At 35.5% G+C, this 22866-nt stretch overlaps 2 protein-coding genes across 2 annotated transcripts in view; one reads left to right on the top strand and one right to left on the bottom strand.

The window, feature by feature from the left end:
* Positions 1-7: 7 nt before the first annotated feature.
* LOC115239728 (TWiK family of potassium channels protein 7-like) overlaps positions 8-22866 on the bottom strand; it is a 217226-nt gene continuing 194367 nt past the window's right edge. The window contains exons 8-10 of the mRNA XM_029814415.1: positions 7147-7352; positions 6409-6697; positions 8-6094 (exon numbers count right to left, since the gene is read on the bottom strand). Of these exons, the coding sequence (XP_029670275.1) occupies positions 5814-6094; positions 6409-6697; positions 7147-7352 (776 nt within the window). The 3' untranslated portion in view covers positions 8-5813. The remainder of the gene's footprint in view (positions 6095-6408; positions 6698-7146; positions 7353-22866) is intronic.
* On the top strand, positions 10761-17079 carry LOC115239723. Its single transcript, XM_029814408.1, has 3 exons — positions 10761-11179; positions 11395-11424; positions 11597-17079. Exons 1-3 carry the CDS (start codon positions 11111-11113, stop codon positions 15728-15730), a joined length of 4233 nt encoding a protein of 1410 aa, XP_029670268.1. The 5' UTR covers positions 10761-11110; the 3' UTR covers positions 15731-17079.

Here is a 22866-nt window from a genome sequence, read left to right as displayed (position 1 = left end):
ATTTTAATGAGATGAGATGAAAATATATTATAAATATGAATCAATCATATGATAATCGCATTTAATAATAATTTGTGCTAATATATACATATATATTACGACAATGATACACGGCACAAATTTGTATAAGATTTGCAATATAGAAGGACGGCAGAAGCAAATCTCTCATTAATTTGTTGATTATGAAAGTTAAATTTTCATCAAGATATATTGTTGCAACTCAGGCATTTATAAATAAGAGATTTCTCTTCTGAGATATCCTTTCTTACAATTTCTTTTCGATATTCGCTTCAGCAATAACGACAATGATATCTTATCCCGATAGGAAATATTTATCTATATAATATTTGTATCTTAAACGGAAATATGCAAATAACTATTCTTTATTCTCACAAAAATATCAGAGTAAATAATTTTTTCACTACAGATGACGTTTGTGAGCTACGAGAAGATGAAGCAAGATGAAAATAAATTAGAAGCAAGCATATTGGTCAAGTGTAATAACTTTGCGCATAGTGAGTTTGCTTTAATTTAGTAGCACTTCGCCCAAGCTCTTTGAAACGATAGCAGAAGTAGCAGAAACATTAATTGCCCCTGATAGAAGCGCAATTGAGTGTCAAGAGACATAGACTTCGACTTTCTCGAAGCTTTCGAAAACTCGGCGATTCGCAGACTGATTCGCGCGCGAGATGAATATGTAAGGCGACAGCAGAAAACCATTAATTTCATTAAGTCGGCTGCTGGAAGGTCGGACTTTACTTTCCTCCTTTTTTTTTTCTCTCCAAGGCCGAAACGCACCGATAAAGCTGAATCCCGTGGCGTTTGACTTTCATCGGATATTTCTTGTGCAAAATTGTCGCGCGCTAAAGTTTCGTGTCGACCGTCGAGAGCTTTGAACTCGGTTATATTTCCCTGGAGTACGACAGAGGAAACCGGAACGTAAGGGCGAAAGATGAGGAGCTATGTAGGAAAGAAAATCCTGTGAAAGGAGAGAAGCCGGCCTGGACTTTCGCCGCGCTGGGACCTCGTCGTGCGCTTATAGAAGGCATTATATATTGACGTAAAAGATCGCTCGCCACAATCTGCTATACTATAATGATGTTAATCTAGGATAAGATAACGATATTTCCCGTCTTGCCAATTTTGCAAATATATTAAGATGATATAATAGGAATAATAATAAATATGACCAATGGAAAAAATTTATGAATAGAAGTATAAGAGAATTTGTTCTTTCTCTTCTTATGGGATATGTGTAATAAAAATTCTCTACAGAATAGCATAGTATGTAAAGTATGTAATATAAAGAGATGTGTAATTATGAAATATAATATATATCAATTAATAATAATTAAAAAGTTTCAAAGTAAAAGATGCAAGAGATATAACTCTTTCTTTATTCTTTTAACATTTTCCTTCATTTCCAGCAGCAAACTGATGATACGATATGGTATATATAATTCTTCGATATAGCCAAATTCACTTACATTATAAACGAATTCAATATCCGTAGCGAAAAGTTACACAAACTTTAATTCGCTTCGCAAGTTCACCTCGTAAATGAGTCTATTATCTCGAGAGGAAACTTTGCGAAAGAATTAAAAACGATCTGAAAAATAACACGACTAAAAAGAAATTGTTTTAAGTATCATACAAGGGTATCAATTAATAAAAAGTTTAATTAGAAGATTATGCAAAATATCAGTCACATGATATTCAATCATTCTCTCTCATCTCTTTTTCGAAGTATTCAGCCAACTTTCAAGCACTCTCTTCGGTATTTTGCAATCGTGACACGCCGGCGGTTATTGCGCGATTCCTCGCGTACACGGGGACGTATATGGAAAGTTGTAAATAGATTCTCGCAACAAATCGCCGTAGCGCCAGCTTGGAGCAAGCGCCCGCCTCGACTCCGAACTCGAGTGTGAGGAAGTTTGTACGGGCGGGTAGGGTAGAGGTTGTGGATCGATGGCTGGATAGCCTGGTACGAGCACCAAAGTAAAGTTTGTCTTGGCTGCCGGCCACGACCCTCCATCGAATCACCGACAGAGTGATAACGATAACTCTAGCAACTGCTTAAGCCAGTATCGATTGTCATTAGACACTGTACGAAATTCTCTCGCCCGTTAGTTGCACGATTGGGCACGATAGCCATCTCAGCGATTCGCTCGGATTAGTTTTTAATATCGAGATAACATATGTACGTATGAACGCTCGTGAGTGAAGAGACGGCCCCGACAAGACGATCCATTATATGTACCATATGATATGTTATGAAAAAGCAGAAGAAAGGGGCACGTTAAGTCGCTGCACAGGATTATTTCGTTCCTCTGCGTCGCGTCGTGCGTAGGCAGGCTTTTGCGTCAGTTTGGCGTCAAATTTTTTCGTTTCTTATTCGCAAAGAAAATTTATCTGGTATAAAAAAGATACAATTTAAATTTAGTATATAATTTATTCTAATTGTATTTCAATCTTAGATTAAATTATATCGTTTTTATCGGCATAAAGATATGTAAAGAATATTTAATACGGCAACATAGGGCTCTATGGTGGCACGCTTATATATATATATATATAATATTAATCATTACGCACAAAGGTTTACCCATACACAGCAGAAATAATCATTTACAATTAATTCACAGTTATGCTTTGTTTACGCGCACTTTTTCTCGTAGACTATTCGAGTATCAATATGAAAGAACGGGGATAAGTCGTTTTTTAAACGCGTTCTTAGGGATTAATGCTTATCCATAAGTACCTTAGTTATTGTTCTTGAGCACAGAATTTGATTTCATTCATTCATTTGATTCTAGCGTCTAGCCGACGGCAGTATAAACAATATCTTGTTTTATAATTATTATTATTATAATATTAAAAAACTCGCTATACAATTATTATCGCTAAACAAGCGATATCGCTTTTTATTTTGTTAAATTATAATTACAATAAAATATTCAGCAAATTCTTTTTGTGCACACAAACAGTCAGTATTCTTAAATAATTATTTCGTTTTAGATATTGGTCATCTCTTTAAGAGACGTAATCTTTGTTCAATTGGATTGAAATTTTCGTAGATTTTCATGCACGGCAGTGTGATTGAAATTACAGTCCGATAATAATCGCAAGGACGTAGGAAGAATGACAGATCGATCGATTAACGGATATCATGTACGTGTATATCTTCTCGATCCGTCCCGAGCTAGACGCAAGGATCGAGATAGCTTATGTTAATTATATTACAGACAAGAACACGTTTACTTCGCGAATGCTTAAGTACGGAAATATAAAAAATCCTTACATGTCCCTATCTAAGTAGGCGTGTAGAAACATTAAGTCGATCTCCGTCCGCGCAAGCCAGGACGTCCTCGAAATCTCATTGAATATCAAGCGGGTGAGCCATCACACTCGAGTACGCGGGTACATCTAGATTGATTTCGCCCAAGTGATTTTGCTCGTAATATGCTTACCGAGGAATTGACGTCAAGCACAGATTCGGCATTATCGGAAATTAATTTCAAGGAGGATTCCGTAAAAATTCTTTCTTGTGCGTGATTTACTGCGGAATTATTATTCAAAGATATGTTAATTCGCCGTAAGAGATCTCCACAGGATATCGTTTCGAATCAGACTTTTTGGCAAAAGTGGATCATGAAAAGAAATGGTGATGGTGCCTTCATGATGACTATGTCGATTCTCGAGAGATTTGGCAAATATCTTTGTTATTTATATTCAATGATGCATATAGATATATATATTTTTTTTTCCACTTATATGCACGTAGAATTATTTTCAGAATTTTATTTCAGTATTTTTTGCAGTACTTTAAAGTACTCTTCAAGACACTGTGTTTTTAAGGCATTATTTATATATCGAAAAAATATCAATTTTTCAGTCAATCCCAAGGCTTTCTTAGGAAGCAATTGCCCTACGTGACACGAATAAGAAAGATAAGGAAATAAAAGAAGAGTTTCAACATTTCCGTGCACGAACAGCGTACCGGCCGCGAATGAAATGCACCATTGCCCCCTGGGAAATTATTTTATGCCGGTCATTTGCTCTATTCATTTTATCGACGACGTAAACGTAATTTCCTGTCGTCAATACCGGTACGCGAATACCTAAGTCGTAATGAAGAATTACTCATGGCTTCAGTTTCTAGGATTTTATTCTTTTCGTGGCTTCTTCAATTAATCTAAATTACTTTAGACTAATACAAGATGACATTTACGAATATCATTTAAATAACGCGTCTGTTCTTCGAGAGATACCTTTAATAATAACTCGTGCATTTAATCATAAAGAAACTTTGTTAAGCAAATGCAAATAAGTTTGCATTTATCCTTTTGACAAGCGAAAACTCGTTTTTGTGAAAACGGTAGCTTCATATTCTCTAGCAATACCGAGCAAACATTAATTAAGGACACTTCCAGATTAATCTGGCAACGTCTGGTAGAAGTTCAAGAAATTCCTACGACATTTGAGAGACACTTTGCCTACCTCAGTACCATCTTACTTAGAATTTATATAATGCTATTACTGGATTTATCAAACATGACTTAATTACGAATATGTTATTTTTTAGTCAGAGCCACTCTGTAAACAAGAAGCATCAACAACTATATCTTATATACTATTTTAATTTTTTATTCCAATTATGATTACGCGACATGAGCTTCGAGATAATATATATTTAAGAAAGAACAAAATCAAATTATTTTTATTTTTATGTCAATTTTTGTCAATGTCAAATTAAAAACAATATAATATTGCGTGCGTAGAGTAATCACAGACAGATATTTTTATTGACGAATATTTTTATCGATAATTATTTAATTCTCAGTAATCGAATTGAACGATTGAAATTCTATTAAAATGTAATTGTGCCGGCAATGTAAATATTGAGAGAGAATTTAGATTATCTTTATTATATAGAGAGGAAAATGAGACTCTTGCAATATATCGATTTCAAGGAGGATGTCCTACTTGCGTTCACGGTTCAAACACTTATTCTTGAATTTTTTGAATGTGTCCCAGATAGCATATTGTTTATTTATGTTCATCATTAATAAAGGAGATCAATGATTCTATCATCAATCGTTGAATTTAGACATATAAAATAAATTAAAATATAAGAAACAAGACAAAAACAATGTTGCATTAATATACGCATATTTATTATTTTATTACTATGAAAAAGATAATCAACTTTAAAACGGATATATGTATATATGATTCAATAAAATTAGATAATAATCAGAATCAAAATTTTTAAATTTATGCTGGGGAAAGTTCTAAAACTAAATTTTTTATATCTTTAATAAAAGAAACAAATTTTGAGCATTGTTACTTTCTTGATATCTCATCAATAAATTCAACGTCAATGATAGATTCAACAAAAACATCCTTCCATTGTCATGATCTGACAATACTGTTTAGCATATACAACATGTTACATATACCTATCCATCTGGTTATGATCCGTAAAAATGCCGTCTTCGATAATCTCCAGTTAATTGAACTTGACTGTTGAACTGTCAATCTCCGGAAATCCGCCGAAGTTTTCACATTTCCGTATTTTCTTCGGCCTCCTCATCGACCTTGGGCAACATATAAACGGCAGAAATCGGTGGAACATGATCCTCGAGTTTCAGAATCGGTTTGCAATCTCTGGTGACGTCCACTTGATTGAAGGTGTCCTTTAGGATGTTGATCTCATTCTCGTGAGCGAATATATTGGTGGGTGTTTCCGTGCCACGTATATTGTTCTCGTCGGTGCCGTTCCTGTGGCACAGATTGCCTGACGGAAATTGTCACGAGGTCAACGCAAACGGGTCCGTCGATAGCTCGTCCACAGATGGGCTTGGTTTCACCGGCTCCGGCTTGTCCGGCTGGTGACTCAGCCGATGGACGATCTCGTCGTGGAGGATGTTGAAGCACATCGCTGTCAGTGCCATTCCTGACATTATGTAGCACGAGCAGAACCATACCGTCACGTTTCTCGAGTCGGCGATGGTATGACGAGGATAAGAACCTGGTACCATGTCGCCGAAGCCGATGGTGCTCAGGCTCATGAAGCAGAAATAGCTCGCGTCTATAGATGTGAAAGAAGCGTGCTATTAACTCTTCCGCCGCACGACACTACATATTATATATAGCTTTATATTTATGTGTACACATTTTATGTTAACGTATATATCTACGTTGCATCTACGTCACAGAATTTATGCCAACAGGAATGCAGAGAAAATACGACCGCATTAATTTCTATGAAAAACTGTGCTGTCTTCGAGAAAAATGTTAATATCGAAAACTATATTGAAGTTTGCGTAGAAAATCGACGCAACACTAAGCATGTATATGTATGTGGAATTTTTTTTCATTAATTTTTTTCATTATGAAACTTACCAATAAATGACCAACCGTCCAACTTGTGCAGAGTGAATGCTCCGGCGACGATGTAACACAGCATCGCGCCAATGCAAATACTGATTGGCGCGAGTATAGTGACATTGGGTCTGTCGCCTGAGCCGAGGCTCGATACTTCGTCCTTCGGACTAGCCTTAATTTCCACGGTGCTTGTAAATGTCGATGCATTCGCGCGAACGTAAAAGGGCTCCTGCAGTTGCAGTTGCTGCTGTTGCTGTTGCGCCAGCTCCTCTTGCTGCCGTTTCTTTCTCATTCGTCGCTCCTTCTCCTGTACGTGCAAAAAGTGTTCGAGAACATGCAGAAATTTATTTATTTTTTTTTTTTTTTATATTTATGCTCCGATGCAATCTACATTCTATACGCTCGCCAATTTCATTCGTTGCAACGCGACGCTTTCGAATAAACACCGACATCGTTTACACTCTTGTATCTCGAGTGTCGGGGGATTTTTGAAGCTGATCCAATTTTATTTGAATAGCACTCTAACAATAACCAATCAATATCCCGGTAACCACATTAATCCTTATCGACTGTGCAGGACATGCATATCCTGCGCTAGGCAATGCTATCGATCCGCTGCGACATATGCGTTTCCCATCACGTATATTCGGTTTTTTCAACGGGAAAAAGACCGGCAGTCCACGATTAAATTTCTTTTTTTTTTATCGAGTAACGACGCAAAATTCACGACGAAAAGCATGCCTTGTTCCCGCTAACCTGCATCCGCCTCTCGTCGTAGCAACAGTAGCCGCAATTCGAGCAAAGACAGCAGCAAAGGGCTCGTGTGAAGACACCTCTGGCGCATCTGGATAAGAGACCTCCCGCGCTAGATAAATAAACCAAAGTCAAGGGTATCCCGAGACTGGCATAACCCATGGTAGCGACTTTGCCCCAAGTCGACTTTGGTGCAATGCTTCCGCATCCTGTAAAAACAGAAAACAGGAAAAGTTTTATTTTATTAAAGAAGACCGCGCAAAAATAAATAAAAAATAATCTATACAAAATTATATATAATTGGCGAGAATATTTCTCTTCTTTTCGAAGAGTTGCTTCGTTGTATAATACAATAACGATATTGCAGCAAGGAAAAAGCGGCGGTACAGCCGTAGTAGTTAATTTGATGCAATATTAGCTTTCCGGATACTTAAAAGTTAATATGCATAGCGGTACGTTTATTCACGCTAATCAATCACTGCGATAATAAGAACTTTGTGTAACGTCCCAAGTAAATTGATTTGTGCGAATATATGTATAATGTGTGTGCGCGCGGGTGTGAATAAGCGCCTAAAATGAGTTTGTTCAGAGCACGGTTTAGAAGATGATATCTAGATTCAAAATTATTTCTATTTCTATTATCTTATGATGAATAAATTTTAAACATTCATCAAGAATTCAAATTATTACCACTTGTCCCAACGACTTTGCTCGAGATAATTTCGAGACACAGGTCTTCTTATTGCGGTTCATATAACCGCAAAGAGCAAAGTTGATTAAGCTTCATAAAATTTATATCTAGGTCAACTGAAACTCGCCTCACGAGAAAAGTTAGAACCTAAAGCATTCATAAAAATTCGTGGAATTTTCGGTATCGTAAAAGCTTAGATTTCAGCAAACGTCGATCAATTGTAATCTCCAAAAACGGTTCTCGCAATCGAGCGGCGGAATTTATAGTACGCAGCGGCATTCAATCGGGTTGTGCTATCCGGGGATTGATAAAAATATCTACAAAAAAACCTAGAGTTTTTCTTCAATTTTGCAAAACAATCAAAAGCGTTGTGTGTGTTTAATCAAGATTTAATAAATTTTGACCCATACTACTGCGACGCAGTGAGGCAAGTTGCATTAAAAGACTATATATATCCTGTGTGTTTCTGATTTATAATAGAAAAATTGTTTTTTGTGACAGCTAATCTAATCTTGACAAATTTATAAAGATAAACACCTATACATATTTATAAAATATAATATCAGAGAGGAATATATGCTGATATTATTAACATCGAGAGCATTAATTCCATTCGTCATAAAATATTTTTACGATACTTTGCGACAATTAAAAATTTCCCACTAAACGAATTATTAAAACAAATGATGCAATTTCTGTCATGAAAAATACTGATGTTTATGAAAATATATATTATGGCTTGATGCATTCAATATACCGTATACAATGTAAGCGATAACGAATATCCATTTTCATATTTTGTAATATTGCATCATATTGAGAGAGATGAATCGATTATAATTCAAAGGGATTTGCAAATGTACGTGTGTGTGTATGTGTGTGATGTATGTTTTCTAAAAATGTTTTCTAAATTTTATATACGAGTTAAAAAATTGTATTTTTCCGCCAACAATTTCTGATAAAACATTAACGTTTTCAATCGCTTACAATCAATTAATTTTACTATCGCGAAAGTTTCGCGAAAGCGCAGTAGCAGCAGCTGCCGTTACACTTTAATGCTCCGTATTTTATTTACAACCTTGATTATATATACAGTTTTCCAAAACAGAATAACAACATTAAGTCTTGTGAGGTTATTTTACCGCCGACAAACAGCATCATTAATCTCTACGGATAAATAGAAGCTCATTCTTCCAGAAGAGAAATGGGAGAAAAAAGATACTTTTCCAAAAACGCGCATGCTTTTAACTCTCGTGCGCGAGGCTATAGTACATTCGCGCATCGCTCAATCCCAATCTCGACAGGTTGACCTTACGGACGAAGCGATAGAGGTGAACACAGAAGCGCAATATGCAATCGCGCGCCTGGATTTTACGAGTCGATCCAAAAATTCACATAGAGATAGAAGGTTCGACCGATGGAAAGAGCGAGAAAAATAAGGAGGGAGAGAAAGAGAGAATGAGAGAAAGAAAAACCTTTGCAAAGAGTTGCGAAAAGTTCTCCGAAACCTGAAAAAGCGCTCGGGGATGAGCGGTGCGAATCGATCGCTCGATGCCGTTTAAGATAATGGATCACCCATCGGAATTGGCGCTATCCCCGGTATGATAGTGGTCGGCTTAGCCGGTTGCATGGAATTGCAGCACCGCGGAAGCTTCGCGAAGGCCTATTCGTCACTGTCCCGCCGCCTTATCGTTCACGACGGTGCGACCCTTTCGGTCGTTATCTGTTGTCATTTATTAGGGAGAGCTACTGCGGATTGTCAGCTTCGGTTTTATTGGCCGGTGGAGTAAAAATATACTGCGCTCAATCGCACGGTGTACGAGAACGACGGTTCGCTTTGTCGCTTACATATATTGAATGTCGTGTATGCTTCAAGCTTCGTATATATATCAATAGAAAAAGCATATGGACAAATGATTTGTAGCGTATAAATGTAATAGCCATAGGCTCTCTAAATATTATATATATAAGCATGTGTTACATTATTGTGTTTTGTATTATTATCACAATGAACTCTCTCTCTCTCTCTCTCTCTCTCTCTTTCTTATGATGATTATTAATTTGCATGTACCAAGTAATTAGCTGTTGCGATAATAAGATTTTTGTAACGTGCCATAAATAAATTGATTTGCGTGAGTTTAAGCGTATACGCGTGAATAAACATTCAATGTAATAAGTTTTCTCAGAAAAGATGCTGGAGAAAATAGTTCTTTCTAGCCTCGAGATCATTTTTATTTAATGGAAAATATTTAATACGATCTCTCTCCATATTCGATACGGAATCATAATACGACAAGAAGCGGTGCGTGTCGCTTCAAAGAGTTATTGAAAACAATTGTCGCAAAACGGCAACCCGAGAAATCGAGGAAAATTTGATGCACCAGTAGCAATTCCCCGAAGCGCGGTATTTTGATGAGAAAATTTTTCAAACAAATTGATTGAGCGTATTTTTGCATATTTGCAGTATTCATATTTATTGTGTGTATAATCCACCGCATATGAGATATCCGCGCTGTCTATCGCGATTTCTTTTTAATCCATAACGAGTTGGACGGTATATCTTTTTGTGTACGCAACATCAAGGACGACGTGTGTTTCACTATTAACGTGCGGCTCCTAATCTTACGTTATCCGATGATTAATGAAATACCGTCCATCATGTATAATATAATACAATTTTGGAAAAATCCAAGTTTCTTAAAACGCGGTCAAATCAAATGACAAAGAGAATTAGAGATAATTCAAGAATAAAAAATCCGAGAGAATTAAATTTTAATCGATTTTATAGATTTTAATAGATTTATATGATTTATGTAACATCAGCATTAAAAATAATATAAAATTTGCAATCGTTTAAAGATAGCATCAATAATAATAAATTATGGAACCATATCTCATCTCGCTCGATGCAAGTACAGCTCAAGCCGACAAGTTGAAAGAACGTAGGAGAGGAAAGGGAATACCGGCGTGCGGAACAGTAAAATTTAATTATCAGTTAGCAATAACATGGGCTGGCGTCGAGTTACTCATTCTCAGCCGGCGGTCGAGTATACGCACTTGCAATTCTAACCATGGCAATACGAGTATTGTTCCTTATATAAAAGACGCCGCCCTCGTTAAAATCCACTTCAGTCTCTGCGGGCGCGTTGCGAGACATAATAAGCTTACAAGTTAACGAAATACTGTGTAATGTGAAACGTTTTATACATATAAACGACTATCAAATTTTTATACGGACTCTCCATTTGACTTGATTCGGCCATAAGGTTCTACAAAATGATAGTGACCAATATAATAGCCGTTATTTTCCTCGTCATAATTGAAACAACGTTTGTGATAAGTGCAGTAAGTTTTTGATATCGTCACATGAACTAACAATTTGACAAAAATATTGTAATATCGGAAATGTTATAGTGATGATATTGCTATAATAATATATTAATATAATAATTACAATAATCTAGAATTAAAAAAAATGGAACAAATTATTAGTTTTGAAAAAATAGAATACATATTTATTTTTGAATAAACTAATAATTTGATCTCTCTTTTGTTCTCAGGACAAACAACGTTTGGAATTAAAACAGAAAGTAAGTGAGATTATGAGAGTCTCTTCTGTAATAATATATATTCAATAATAATCTTAAAATAGGATATAATAATAGAGTATTATATATATTTGGTTATAATAATAATTTTTATCCATTTTTTCTATCATCTACATCATATATAGTTGACATTAAAAGATATTTTTGCTTGAAGGTAATTCGGCATAAAATCCAGGAAACAAATCCGTCCGATGTCCTTGGTACTCTTTCAGACTTCGGCGTTGTACGAAGATCTTTAAGTCCAGTGATGATCAAAAAATACAGTATTTATTTCCCAAAAGATAAACCATACCTTTCGAAAAATGACGTTAAATTGAGGAACGTGATAGAGAAATTAAAAACATCGGTGATACTCCGAGACAACATACTGTACATTTTCTCATACTTATTACACGGTCTTGAATCTGGACTCACGGAAGAGCAATATTCATCTCTACAGATTCTTCATGAGTTTCTCAAAAAGAAGAAGATTTATGTATACAATTTATTACCAATTCTATCTACATTAAACACTGCGGACAAGAATCGACAGACAATTATGATACTATTATTGCTGATAGAAAATCTACCAACCTATATTCAATGCACAGCTAGATTCTTGGCTAATGAGATAGAACAAGAAAGATTAAATTTAAACAAATTACTCAGTAAAACAACATCCGAAACGTTTAATTACCTTGTCAACATCGATTTGGGCATCTTGAAAAATAAGATAAAAATCGACGACGACGAGATGAAAGGATACGATAAATACTCGAATATTACTCAGAAAGCTCTCGGTCCAGTATTTGTGAAGCTTCTCTACAATTTACACACGCACAAGCTACCTTTGTCGCAAGAACTATTCGGCTTGATATTGGTAAACTTGCCAAATCCTAACGATGATCCTGTACTGGAAGAAAACATTAGATATATCTACGATTTAACCAAAAGTAATGCCATTGATCATAGAAACTGGGATTTGATTGGAAAAAATCCCGATAGCAGTGATGCTTACACACTTGTATTTTCCGTCTTATCAAAAATCCTCATCTCGGACGTAAATATAGTCGTGAAAAATGCTGCGGTTTACGTTTATCATCATTTAAAAGTTGTGATGACTCCGACCTATGACAATCCGAACATGATGTATCTGCGTCATCTGGTCAAACATGATATAGATATCGGAATGCTACTCTCGGCGATCGTTCCTCACGAATTCGGTCCGGATGCGATCAGCTTGAAAAACAGTCTGGTAATGTATTTTCAGTATAGAATATACAGGTATAAAGATATGAGTGAAATTTTCAACGGATTCAACAAATTTGCCTACCGCGATCCTTTAGATCTTCTCATCGCATATCTAACGAGACTTGTGAATCATATTCCAAGCCATCCAAGTATTAATCTGCAAATGATACAAGAATCAGCTGCGGCTCTGCTATCAATCTTGATTATAAAAAAGTCTACCAGAACATTTACGCCGTTTGTATCACCCGAGATTGATATATTGATACTCATAGAATCTCTGAAGATCCCTGACGTAGATCCGACGTTTCAACCGACATTAGATTCCATAAAATCTGAATTAATCGCACAGCCGCAATTATCTGTGCTTGTGAGTACCTTATTGCCGACGAAGAAATACAACTGTCTTATACCAATACAATGTTTGATGTCTATGTTTCAAAAGATACATAAATTACGAAATAATCTACCTATATCACTACTAACAAATATTCAAAATATATTATATATTTTGAAGACTAGATTAACCCATCAATTCCAACGTTATTTTAAACCGCAATTTTCATTTTATCTTCCAGCCGGTGAGACAGATATTATGAGAAATTATGAGAATATTCCTTATTTCAATGTGAGCAATTATGAAATTAGAGAGACAGAGAATAGGCAAAAAGTACCAAATAGCTTATATGAAAGCTTATATGGATGGAACTTAAATAATTATTATAATATGACACCTTTTTTGCCGGCTGGATTAGGAAATACAAGAGAACAGACTACGGAAAAAAATAAACAGATGGAAAATATTATACATCTCAAACCTACAAAAACGAAAGTGGAATCGCCTACTACTGCGCAAGCCACCGAACATTTAAAACCAAGTAAACCTTCTCAAGAAAATTTATCGGATCAGCTTTCAATTTCTTCATTAGCGACAACATCGATATATTATGATTCTGAGATTACTGATAATAAACCATCACAAAAGCCAGAAAAAAAGCAGTCTCGCCAATTAATATCAGTTACACCGAATATTATTGAAGACCAGTTCGATGTTGGCTCTTCAAATACAAAAGAGGAAGAAATCTCACCCCAAACAAGTACAAGTGAGAAGAGTGAAAGTCAAACATATCCAATATATCCAATCAAAGAGACAGATAAAGATATCACAACTAAGGAACCTATACGATTAGTGACAACAATACGTAAAATCAAAACGACGAGTTTTCCTCAAAAAATGTCGAATATCGAAAAACTAACTACTACTACTACGACGATATTACCAAATATAGAATTGAATGTTACTGAAAAACCAAAGTCCAATGCTGGCATTTCACATACAAAAGAGGAAGAAATTTTATCCCAACCGAATACAAGCGAAGAGAATGAAAGTCAAACGTACTCACCCGAGGATGTGAAAAAAGATGTCACGACGAAAAAACCTACGCAACCAACGACGACAATACGTAAAACTACGAAAGGAGAAACGAGCATTCCAGAGAAAACGACAAATGACGTTCCTGAAAATGTAACTGCAATAATATTACCACCAAGTATAGAAGCTAATGAGCCTCTTAAAATACAATTATCCGAAAGTGGCGTTCCAGTTGTAATGCCTGACGATCGTAATAAGACAGTGCCCGGACTTGTTATACCGCAAATCACGGAACTTCTGAAACCTGTGAACTTAAACGATTTCTTTTCAAACGATGACACACCGATAGTGACACAAATTTTACAACCATTATCCTTTATATTTGGCAAAAATTATATTAAGAAGATCTTACAAGATGAGGATATAAATGTTTATTCCACGAACATTGCATTATTATTAGCATTACTTAAAAAAGCCACGACCTATCAACAAGTAACAACGAATACGAATTTGATGAATTTAATTCAGAAATATATCTTCACTATAGAATATGTCAGTCCAACAATATTGTTACCCATCGTAGTTTCGTCGAAGAACCTAGTATCCAAAGTCGTTTATTCCACGTTTAGTGTACAAAATTTGACCCACAGTGCAATCAGCGAAAAACCACCCGTTAAAGCTTTGCCCGACACTGTTACCATACCACTCGTCAATCCTAAAATATGGTTGCAGTCTATAAATCCATCTGATCCTTACGCCGATCTTCTACCTACTTTGGAAGAGGAAAATGCTTTCGCAAAAATAATACAGCCTCTTAAAAATATTTTGACATCTAAAAAAGTCGTGGAAATACTTGGACCAGATTTCCAGCCGCTGGTGTATCCGAATAAAGGCACACTTTTGATAGCGCTTCTACGAAAACTGCGAAAAACTAAAACGATTCAATCGGACTCTGAGCTAAAATCCTTGATTAACATGTATATTAATGCTATAGAAATACCGTCGATAAATATCCAAGTGTCCGAAGATAATCTCGTGAAAATGATGTCTGAAACTACAGGTCAATGGCAGCCTGAATTAACAAGTTTAATTGTTGCTCTGCCAACGGCTAAGAATATCATAGAATCTGCTATGTTACATCAGATAGAAAAATTGCTTGTCGATCCAACTGTTCTGGAAAAATTGCACATAACTAAACCTCCATCAACTATGTCTCGCGGAGAACTTCTGCATAAAATTATTCTGAGTGCATTGTCCCGTAAAACAAATTTGAAAAAACAAGTTCTGAAAGCATTCAAATATTATAAAGACAAGGTCGAATTTACTGATATGGGTGCCTTGCCCATCATGTGGATGTGGGTCGAAACGTACGTAGTTAAGACCGAAATAAATCTGGGCAGTATGATTCAGCAGACAGTGAACTTTAATAAATTGACGTATAAAGAAAAAATAGCCTATAACGATCTAATCACATACTTGGCTCAAAATCCAAATCTTCTTCAGGATAATGAAGATTTTGATTTCCAGAAATATAAGACACAAGGACAATTTATTAAGGGTCTATTTAAACATTTATTGAGAAAGCGGCAGATTAACAATAAGATTAAAAAGAACATTCAAAAGTTATTTTCACGCGTGATTTTAACTGGACCAGGAGCGATCGTGATACCAAGTTTTTCGGGATTTTAATATATTATTAAATAATATATTTTACTATTGTAAATTGAAGAGTATTAATTAGACAGATCTGATTTTAATTTAGAAGAAACAAAAAATTTCACACTCAAGTACATCCGAAGTTGAATATGTTATTTAATAAAAAATTAGCTTAAAATATTCACACATTATTTGTAACGCTAATCAATTTGCTATATTATTATCATCTTATGGAATCTTTAATAATTGCAAATATAAGAATGCGATTATAATTTAAGGCTGGGAGACATGTACATGTATAAGCCTGTTTAGCACAATTTGTAAAATAAAGAAAAATATAGAAATAGAAAAATGTACTGGGAACTCTTTATTCATTAAGTTGAAAAAGTTCTTATAGTAGCTTCATAATAGATAGTTTCCAGTTAAGTCCTTTCATTGACGAAAACGACGAGAAGTTCTCTGCGAAGTTCAAGACCGATAGTTTTCCAGTAAGTGACAATTATTTGTAACTTCTTGTTACATTGCAACCACAGTGGAACACTCGAAAGTTTATACACTTTGGGAAGACGTTTATAAAGTGTTCCAAATCGAACCTCTACTTCCCTTTCAATCCTTGAAGATATATAAGTGCACGTATAAAATAGTTTCTTACAATTTATGAACTTTAAATTATGAATGTAACGATTTATATCATCATTACAATTATATTTAATAGCTATCATAACTTTATAATAATATACATATTCAGTTTTATTTTATTTCTAAAAATACTAATAATAATAAGTTCATAAACTTATTATGCACTGTTAAAATTACGAAATATAGACGGCAAATAGGTAATTAAATATACTTGATAGAATTCCGTCTATATCAATATTGAAACTCTCTGGAGATTATTCATGGTAAATCCTGATATGTCGCAAATACTTGCAACAAGTTTGTTCCAATTATATGCGGCATCGCTATGTCTTCATAAATGCGTTCTAAGAATTCTCTCTTCATAAATTTGTCATAACAATTTGGCAACTAAAATTAATTCCGGAAGACAAAGCGATAGACAAAATTTCACGTCCATTTGCATATATTGGTTAAGTGTCCCATTCAAGAACTTTGAACCACCGTCTTAAAACCTTAACTAATGTAAAGCATTTTATCTCAACGATATGTTTAAAAAGTCACGTCACATTTATTAGTTTATAAGTAATTATAGAAATAATAGAAATAATTGATACATATATATATAGGTACATCTTTAAAAGATATCTGATTTGCTTCATAGTTCCTGATTTTTGCAAGTATCATTGATATTATTACTATTATTATGGTGTTTTAATGAAATGAATGAGTACCGCGTTATGCATTCCAATCAAAGATGGACAGAATAGAAGCATACAGAATAGAAAAAAAAAGAAAAAATAGACATACGAGACGTACAGTGTAACGAGGTGGGTTCGCCGCAATAAAAATGAAACAGACATGTGACACGCGAAGCGGAACGAAACGAGAAACGGAAGCGGCGGTAGGGATTATTTATTTTGCACGGCGACCGCAATCCGCGGGGATATTTTCCGCGAGACGCCCGGCCAAACTGTCTGGAAAACGAGGAAAAATTACATCGGCGAAAAATAATAGATCGCGACACAGCTTTGGTCGTAAGGCTGTAAACGGCTGTATGCACCTGTATCAATCTGTATCAAGATAAAGGCAACGATAAAAATTGACGCTGATGGCGCAGATGTGGCGAGAGAGGAATCAAACATGTATACATTTATGAATGATGAATCATTTAAATGGTTATATATATTTTTATCTATAACCATTATATGGTTATAGATATTTTTTAACTTTTTTGCATTTTTTAATATATGATCGAAGAATGGCTACGAGAACATAAATATCTTGAATAACGTATGTCATTGTGATCTTTGATACTTTAGACAAAACTTGGAAAGTTTTGTCGAGATGATAATGAGTCAAATTTTGAAACGAAATCTCTCGGATATTATCATTCTTGTTGCGCAAAAAGCGTAGTAATTCCAGACTTGCGATCCTACCAGTTTCCCTGTCGACGTAATAAATGAAAATCCGGCCACACTCCAGCCGCCATCAACATCCTGGAAACAAGGATATTTCGAGAGGCACCTGTTTACGGTAACTTATCGCGCAACACCATTTCACCTGTGTTTAATTTAGCCCCCAAAATAATTTACATACAGAAGGACGATGGAGTTATACGGCTCGCTCGCGCAATAACATCTCGAAGATGAGCCGTGTGCTGGGCCTGGGCGGATGCATCGCACGTGCAGACATGTATCCTGGGAGGGGATTGCATACCCACCCTCTGACGATACGTCTCCATGCCCGACATCGTTCCTGCCGGAGGGTTCGCAGGATCCCGCATAACCCCCAAGGTCGTAACGGTAAGTCTCTCGGCGTGAGGACCCGAAATTAATAACGCGACCCGGCGCAAATACGGCGCACATAATTAAAACGATATTACGATGTGGAGCTGCCGCAGTATCGTCTACCGGGCGTCGTCTACATCGAAGATGTTATTTAGCCGCGCTCCCCGAATTTAGATGCTGAAAGCAGGTATTACGTTCTAATTCGCAACTTGCCCACGGCTCATCAAGGATGTGATTAGAGAGCGTGTATAAGACAACAGAGACAAGCGCAGATAACAAACTAGTGAACGTTCTGAACACGTGAAAATATTTAATCTAATTTTTACAACAGACATTCGCGATAAAAAAATAATAATATATAAAAAGACAGTTCCAATATATTTACATAATACAATATAGTTACGAAATACTAACAAAATAATCTAACTCGTTATGAGAGAAATGAGACAACATAATCATTAAATTTTAGTCAAACTTTTTTAGTGGCAAAAAATGCGATCATCTTCATAAAGCAGAAATATGAGCAAAAAATATTCTCGGGCACGTAGAACATGCGTGACGGTGATCTAAAATACGGTAAACTTGATAAGAAGTCTGTTGGTAGACTAGGTCAGGATACTCACGTTACGTTTAAGATGAATGAAACAAGACAAGAAGCGCAAAAGGAAAGAAACGTGGCGAGATGATACAGGACGAAAAGTATTAAAAGAATGAAAGAGAGAAAGAGAGATAACGAGTCTTAAGTTTTATCTCTTTCGGCGTTTCTTTACTACTAACAGGAAGCCTTCAAAGTTTTACGCAACGTACGTTAAACGTTTATGTATCTTTTTTATGTTAGCTGTATTGAAGTCACTGATATATATATTCAACTATTATTTGATTAATAGAAGAAAACACTGTGCGAGCGATATTTAAATAATTTGAACTAAATTAATTCGTGGATCCCCTGCTATCCCTTACACGCCACGGATTACATATAGTTCGTTCCTGTTTAAAGACGCTGTTACTCCCATTGAGAGTCCCTGCGCTAAGAGACAGGGTGCAACCCTGATGTATGAGATACTCCTCCGCGGGTGTTTCTACATGGCGGCACCGTCTCAGGGAAATGTTACCCCATAAAATATATCTCGAGCGTTGGCTTATGCCGCGCGAAACCCAGCAAGATGTTTCTATTTCATAGAAACGCTCGTGTTCCGGTTTTGCGGGGCACGTGAAGGGTAGCATGACGGAAGGCCGGAGCGTTGATAGGACTAGACTGTAAATCACATGGGAGCTATTCGATGTCTCGCTATGTCCCACAATTCCAGTCCAACGAGTTTACCAGCACTACTCAACGTTATCGCACGGATTTTAAGGACAGCTTATATTGGTAACCGTTCACTAATATATTTTTTCTACATATTTTTTAAGATAACACTCTTAATTAATATTTAATGAAAATGGCACAAACAAATGTACATTATGTGGATATAAAAGTTTTCTTTCATTTTTCAAATCTAGAATTATATCATTATATAAAACAAATAAATTAGATAAGATATATAAAAACGATAATATACAGATATCGACAAATATAGATGTATAAAATAGTATTTTATTTATTTTATTTTGTGGTATTTTAAATTTATATTACTCTGTTCGATTTCGCGATTATAATACTAAATATATAGCGTCTATAGTTTCGAAAAATCGTTCACGCTACTCAAGTACAAAACAAGTTACAACCATATTATAAAGGCGCGAGCCGATTGGATGTGTAGAGACAACGAAGTAAGGGGATAAAGACACGATAGAGTCAGACCATAAATCATGCTCCGACCATTCGCCGCGGCGTGCCTATATTGTACTACCGGGTGTTATCGTTATCGTGGTGATTCTCACAGCGATGGAGAGCAGTGTTTTATGAGTGAAAGCAAATTGTCAACTTTTACAAAATATGTGCCGAACCATAAGGAACTAGCAGCGCATATAATATCGCTCTGGTTTATTCAATTACTTTTATTCGACTTAGAATAACGAGAATATTCAAAGACGAGCACGATAAACGTCGACATACTAAAATCGGAACAAATCACATCTGTAAAATCCTAAACATTGCAGTTGTTTGTCTTTCCGCCATCTTCATAAGGAGCTTATTTCCCCGCTAGTTTGTCATTCCCCTAGCGCGATAACGTCGTATCCTCAACGCTTCGCAATATGAAGCGACGTGGAACGTCAACAAGGATCCCGTAAAGTGCACGAAAATTCCACGGAATCCTGGAAAAATTTATGGTCCGGATGTTTACCAATGTGGAATTCTCTCAGGCACCCTTGGACAGTATAAGATAGTATAGGACCCCACCCTCCTTCTCGCCCTCGCTACTCAGGGGGTAGCTATTAGTAGTAATTACTAGAGCTATAAGTCTCTGCCTAATACTTCTCTCCTCTAGCCTTCCGTCTTTCTACCTACAAGCGGCATTCTCCCTTTTGTCGCTTTTCTAGAGTAAACTATCCCTCTTCATTTCCACGAGAACTTACTCTTGTCTTCATTTTAAAGTGATAAGACTTGATATTAAATGAGTAAAGAGTGAAGATTCCTTATTATATATTTCATTAGGTAATTCCTGAGGAAATACTGTGTAAGTTTAATATGAATCCTTAATTTAAGAAGTGCAATGCGGCCGAATGAGCAACTAGTGAAAAGCTCCAGTGTGAAATATTTGAACTTTATTCAGAAAATGCTCTGTCATAGATATAGCAGCAATATATCTGATGTAAAAATTTGTTAAATTTGTTATGCATTAAATGCAATATATACAAAATATATATATATATATATGTATGTATGTATGTATATATAATATACTTTAAAAAATATATATTTATTTTAAGTAAGTTAAAGTTACCGAACATAGATAGATGTAAACATCAATATAATACACGAACATCAATAACTTCACAAGCTAATGTTTATGAGTTAACTAAAATAAAAGACACGCAAAAAAAAATATTTTTTGTAAGAGGCATTAAAAGGACCAGGAGAGTTAACTTTTTGCGAAGACAAATTGCCCTACGTGCTGCATAATGCACTTCGTTAACGTTTATAACCGGTAAAGAACATTGTACTCTCGCACGTCGAGCGCGTGTTACTCGCAAAACTACTTAAAAAGCCTGGAGGACGTTATGGAGGTTTCCACGCAGAACTATAGTTTTTAATTACGCGCCCTTTTTACCGAGATTTTTCTTTCGCAATTTTTTTTTTCACATCGAATACACAGTAAAGGCGTAACTTCAGTTTCGTACCGTAGTTATGTTATTTTTTTAGAAGCAGAAATAATACGCTGTTCTCTAATTCTTGTTCCAACAATGTTCTATTTGTTATCTTGAAAACTGGCATGGATAAAGGATTTACATATTTGATCACTCAGCGTGGTCCGTTTTATTAAAATTTTACACTTTCATTCGTGGCCTCGTGAGTAAAATTTATGACGTTTGCGGTGTATGCGAGCAATGGATTGCTAATGTCACAGTGCGCAAGATTTTTTGTTGTCTGACAAAAGATGGAACGTCATAGTAACTATTTGTTTCACGAAACTTAATTATCGATACAAAAAAAAAAAAAAAAAAAAAAAAAAATAATATAATTATGATTTTTTATATCACGAATAAATACAATTTCTGTACAATCTTATTTATCATGCGATGTAAGGTATTCTTAATTATGTTCTTATCATTATTATTGAAGCAAGCTTGACAAGAACTTAATAATCTCATTATGAGATACAATTAAAATCATTATAATGATATTCTTTCCATCGAATCCCATTAGTGGCTTCATCATTATCTGTTTTCGATATCTAAAGCCTACGTCAACCCTTTTCTTCTTTATCTTTCCTCGATACGAACAGAATAACACCCTTTCGCTCCGCGCTTCCTTCCTGTGAAATTCATTAGTCTTCATCAAGAGTTATCCGCAGCTGTGCCAGGTGTCGATATTATTAATCTTTACACGTGGAAATTGTTAAGATAAAACTTTTTTTTATGAGACAAGTGTTAAAAAATCAAGAAATCGTAAAAATTAAACAATTTTTTTTTAAAAGGATATAAAAGTAAGGCTCTTACACGATTAAAATCAAGTAAAATCCGAGTAAAAAGGCAAAAGAGCCACGCGCAGTTTTTAGGGCGCAAAGGTATATAATTTAAACCAAAAAATAAATTAAAAAATTAGAGAATTTCTTTAATTACATGATTCGCGAATGGCGGACGTTTCGGCCCTTTTTTTGGCCATCATCAGCGCAAATAATACTAAATTAAACAATATAAACGTTTACTCTGTGGTTAGTTAGTGAGTTTGGTTAAGATTTTGCGTTGCTGAAAAATTTTTGCTGTCGATTTGTGCGCTGCGTCTCTTTTATAATCGAGGTTTCTGCCCCGAAATAACATGGACTACATGGAGAATGGTTTTTGCCTTTGGAGCGACATGAGGGATCACGCCTTCTACCATTGGTCACCATGTAACTCTGCGCTTGATTAAGATTTTTTATGTATACCGTTTATATTGTTTAATTTAGTACTATTTGCGCTGAGGATGGCCAAAAAAAGGGCCGAAACGTCCGCCATTCGCGAATCATGTAATTAAAGAAATTCTCTAATTTTTTAATTTATTTTTTGGTTTAAATTATATACCTTTGCGCCCAAAAAACTGCGCGTGGCTCTTTTGCCTTTTTACTCGGAGTTTACTTGATTTTAATCGTGTAAGAGCCTTACTTTTATATCTTTTTAATA

Source organism: Formica exsecta, unplaced genomic scaffold (assembly GCF_003651465.1).
Source record: "Formica exsecta isolate Colony F162 unplaced genomic scaffold, ASM365146v1 scaffold393, whole genome shotgun sequence".
NCBI classification, from domain to species: domain Eukaryota; kingdom Metazoa; phylum Arthropoda; class Insecta; order Hymenoptera; family Formicidae; genus Formica; species Formica exsecta.
The sequence above is the reverse complement of the archived record's forward strand: the minus strand, read 5'-3'. Positions and strand labels throughout refer to the sequence as shown.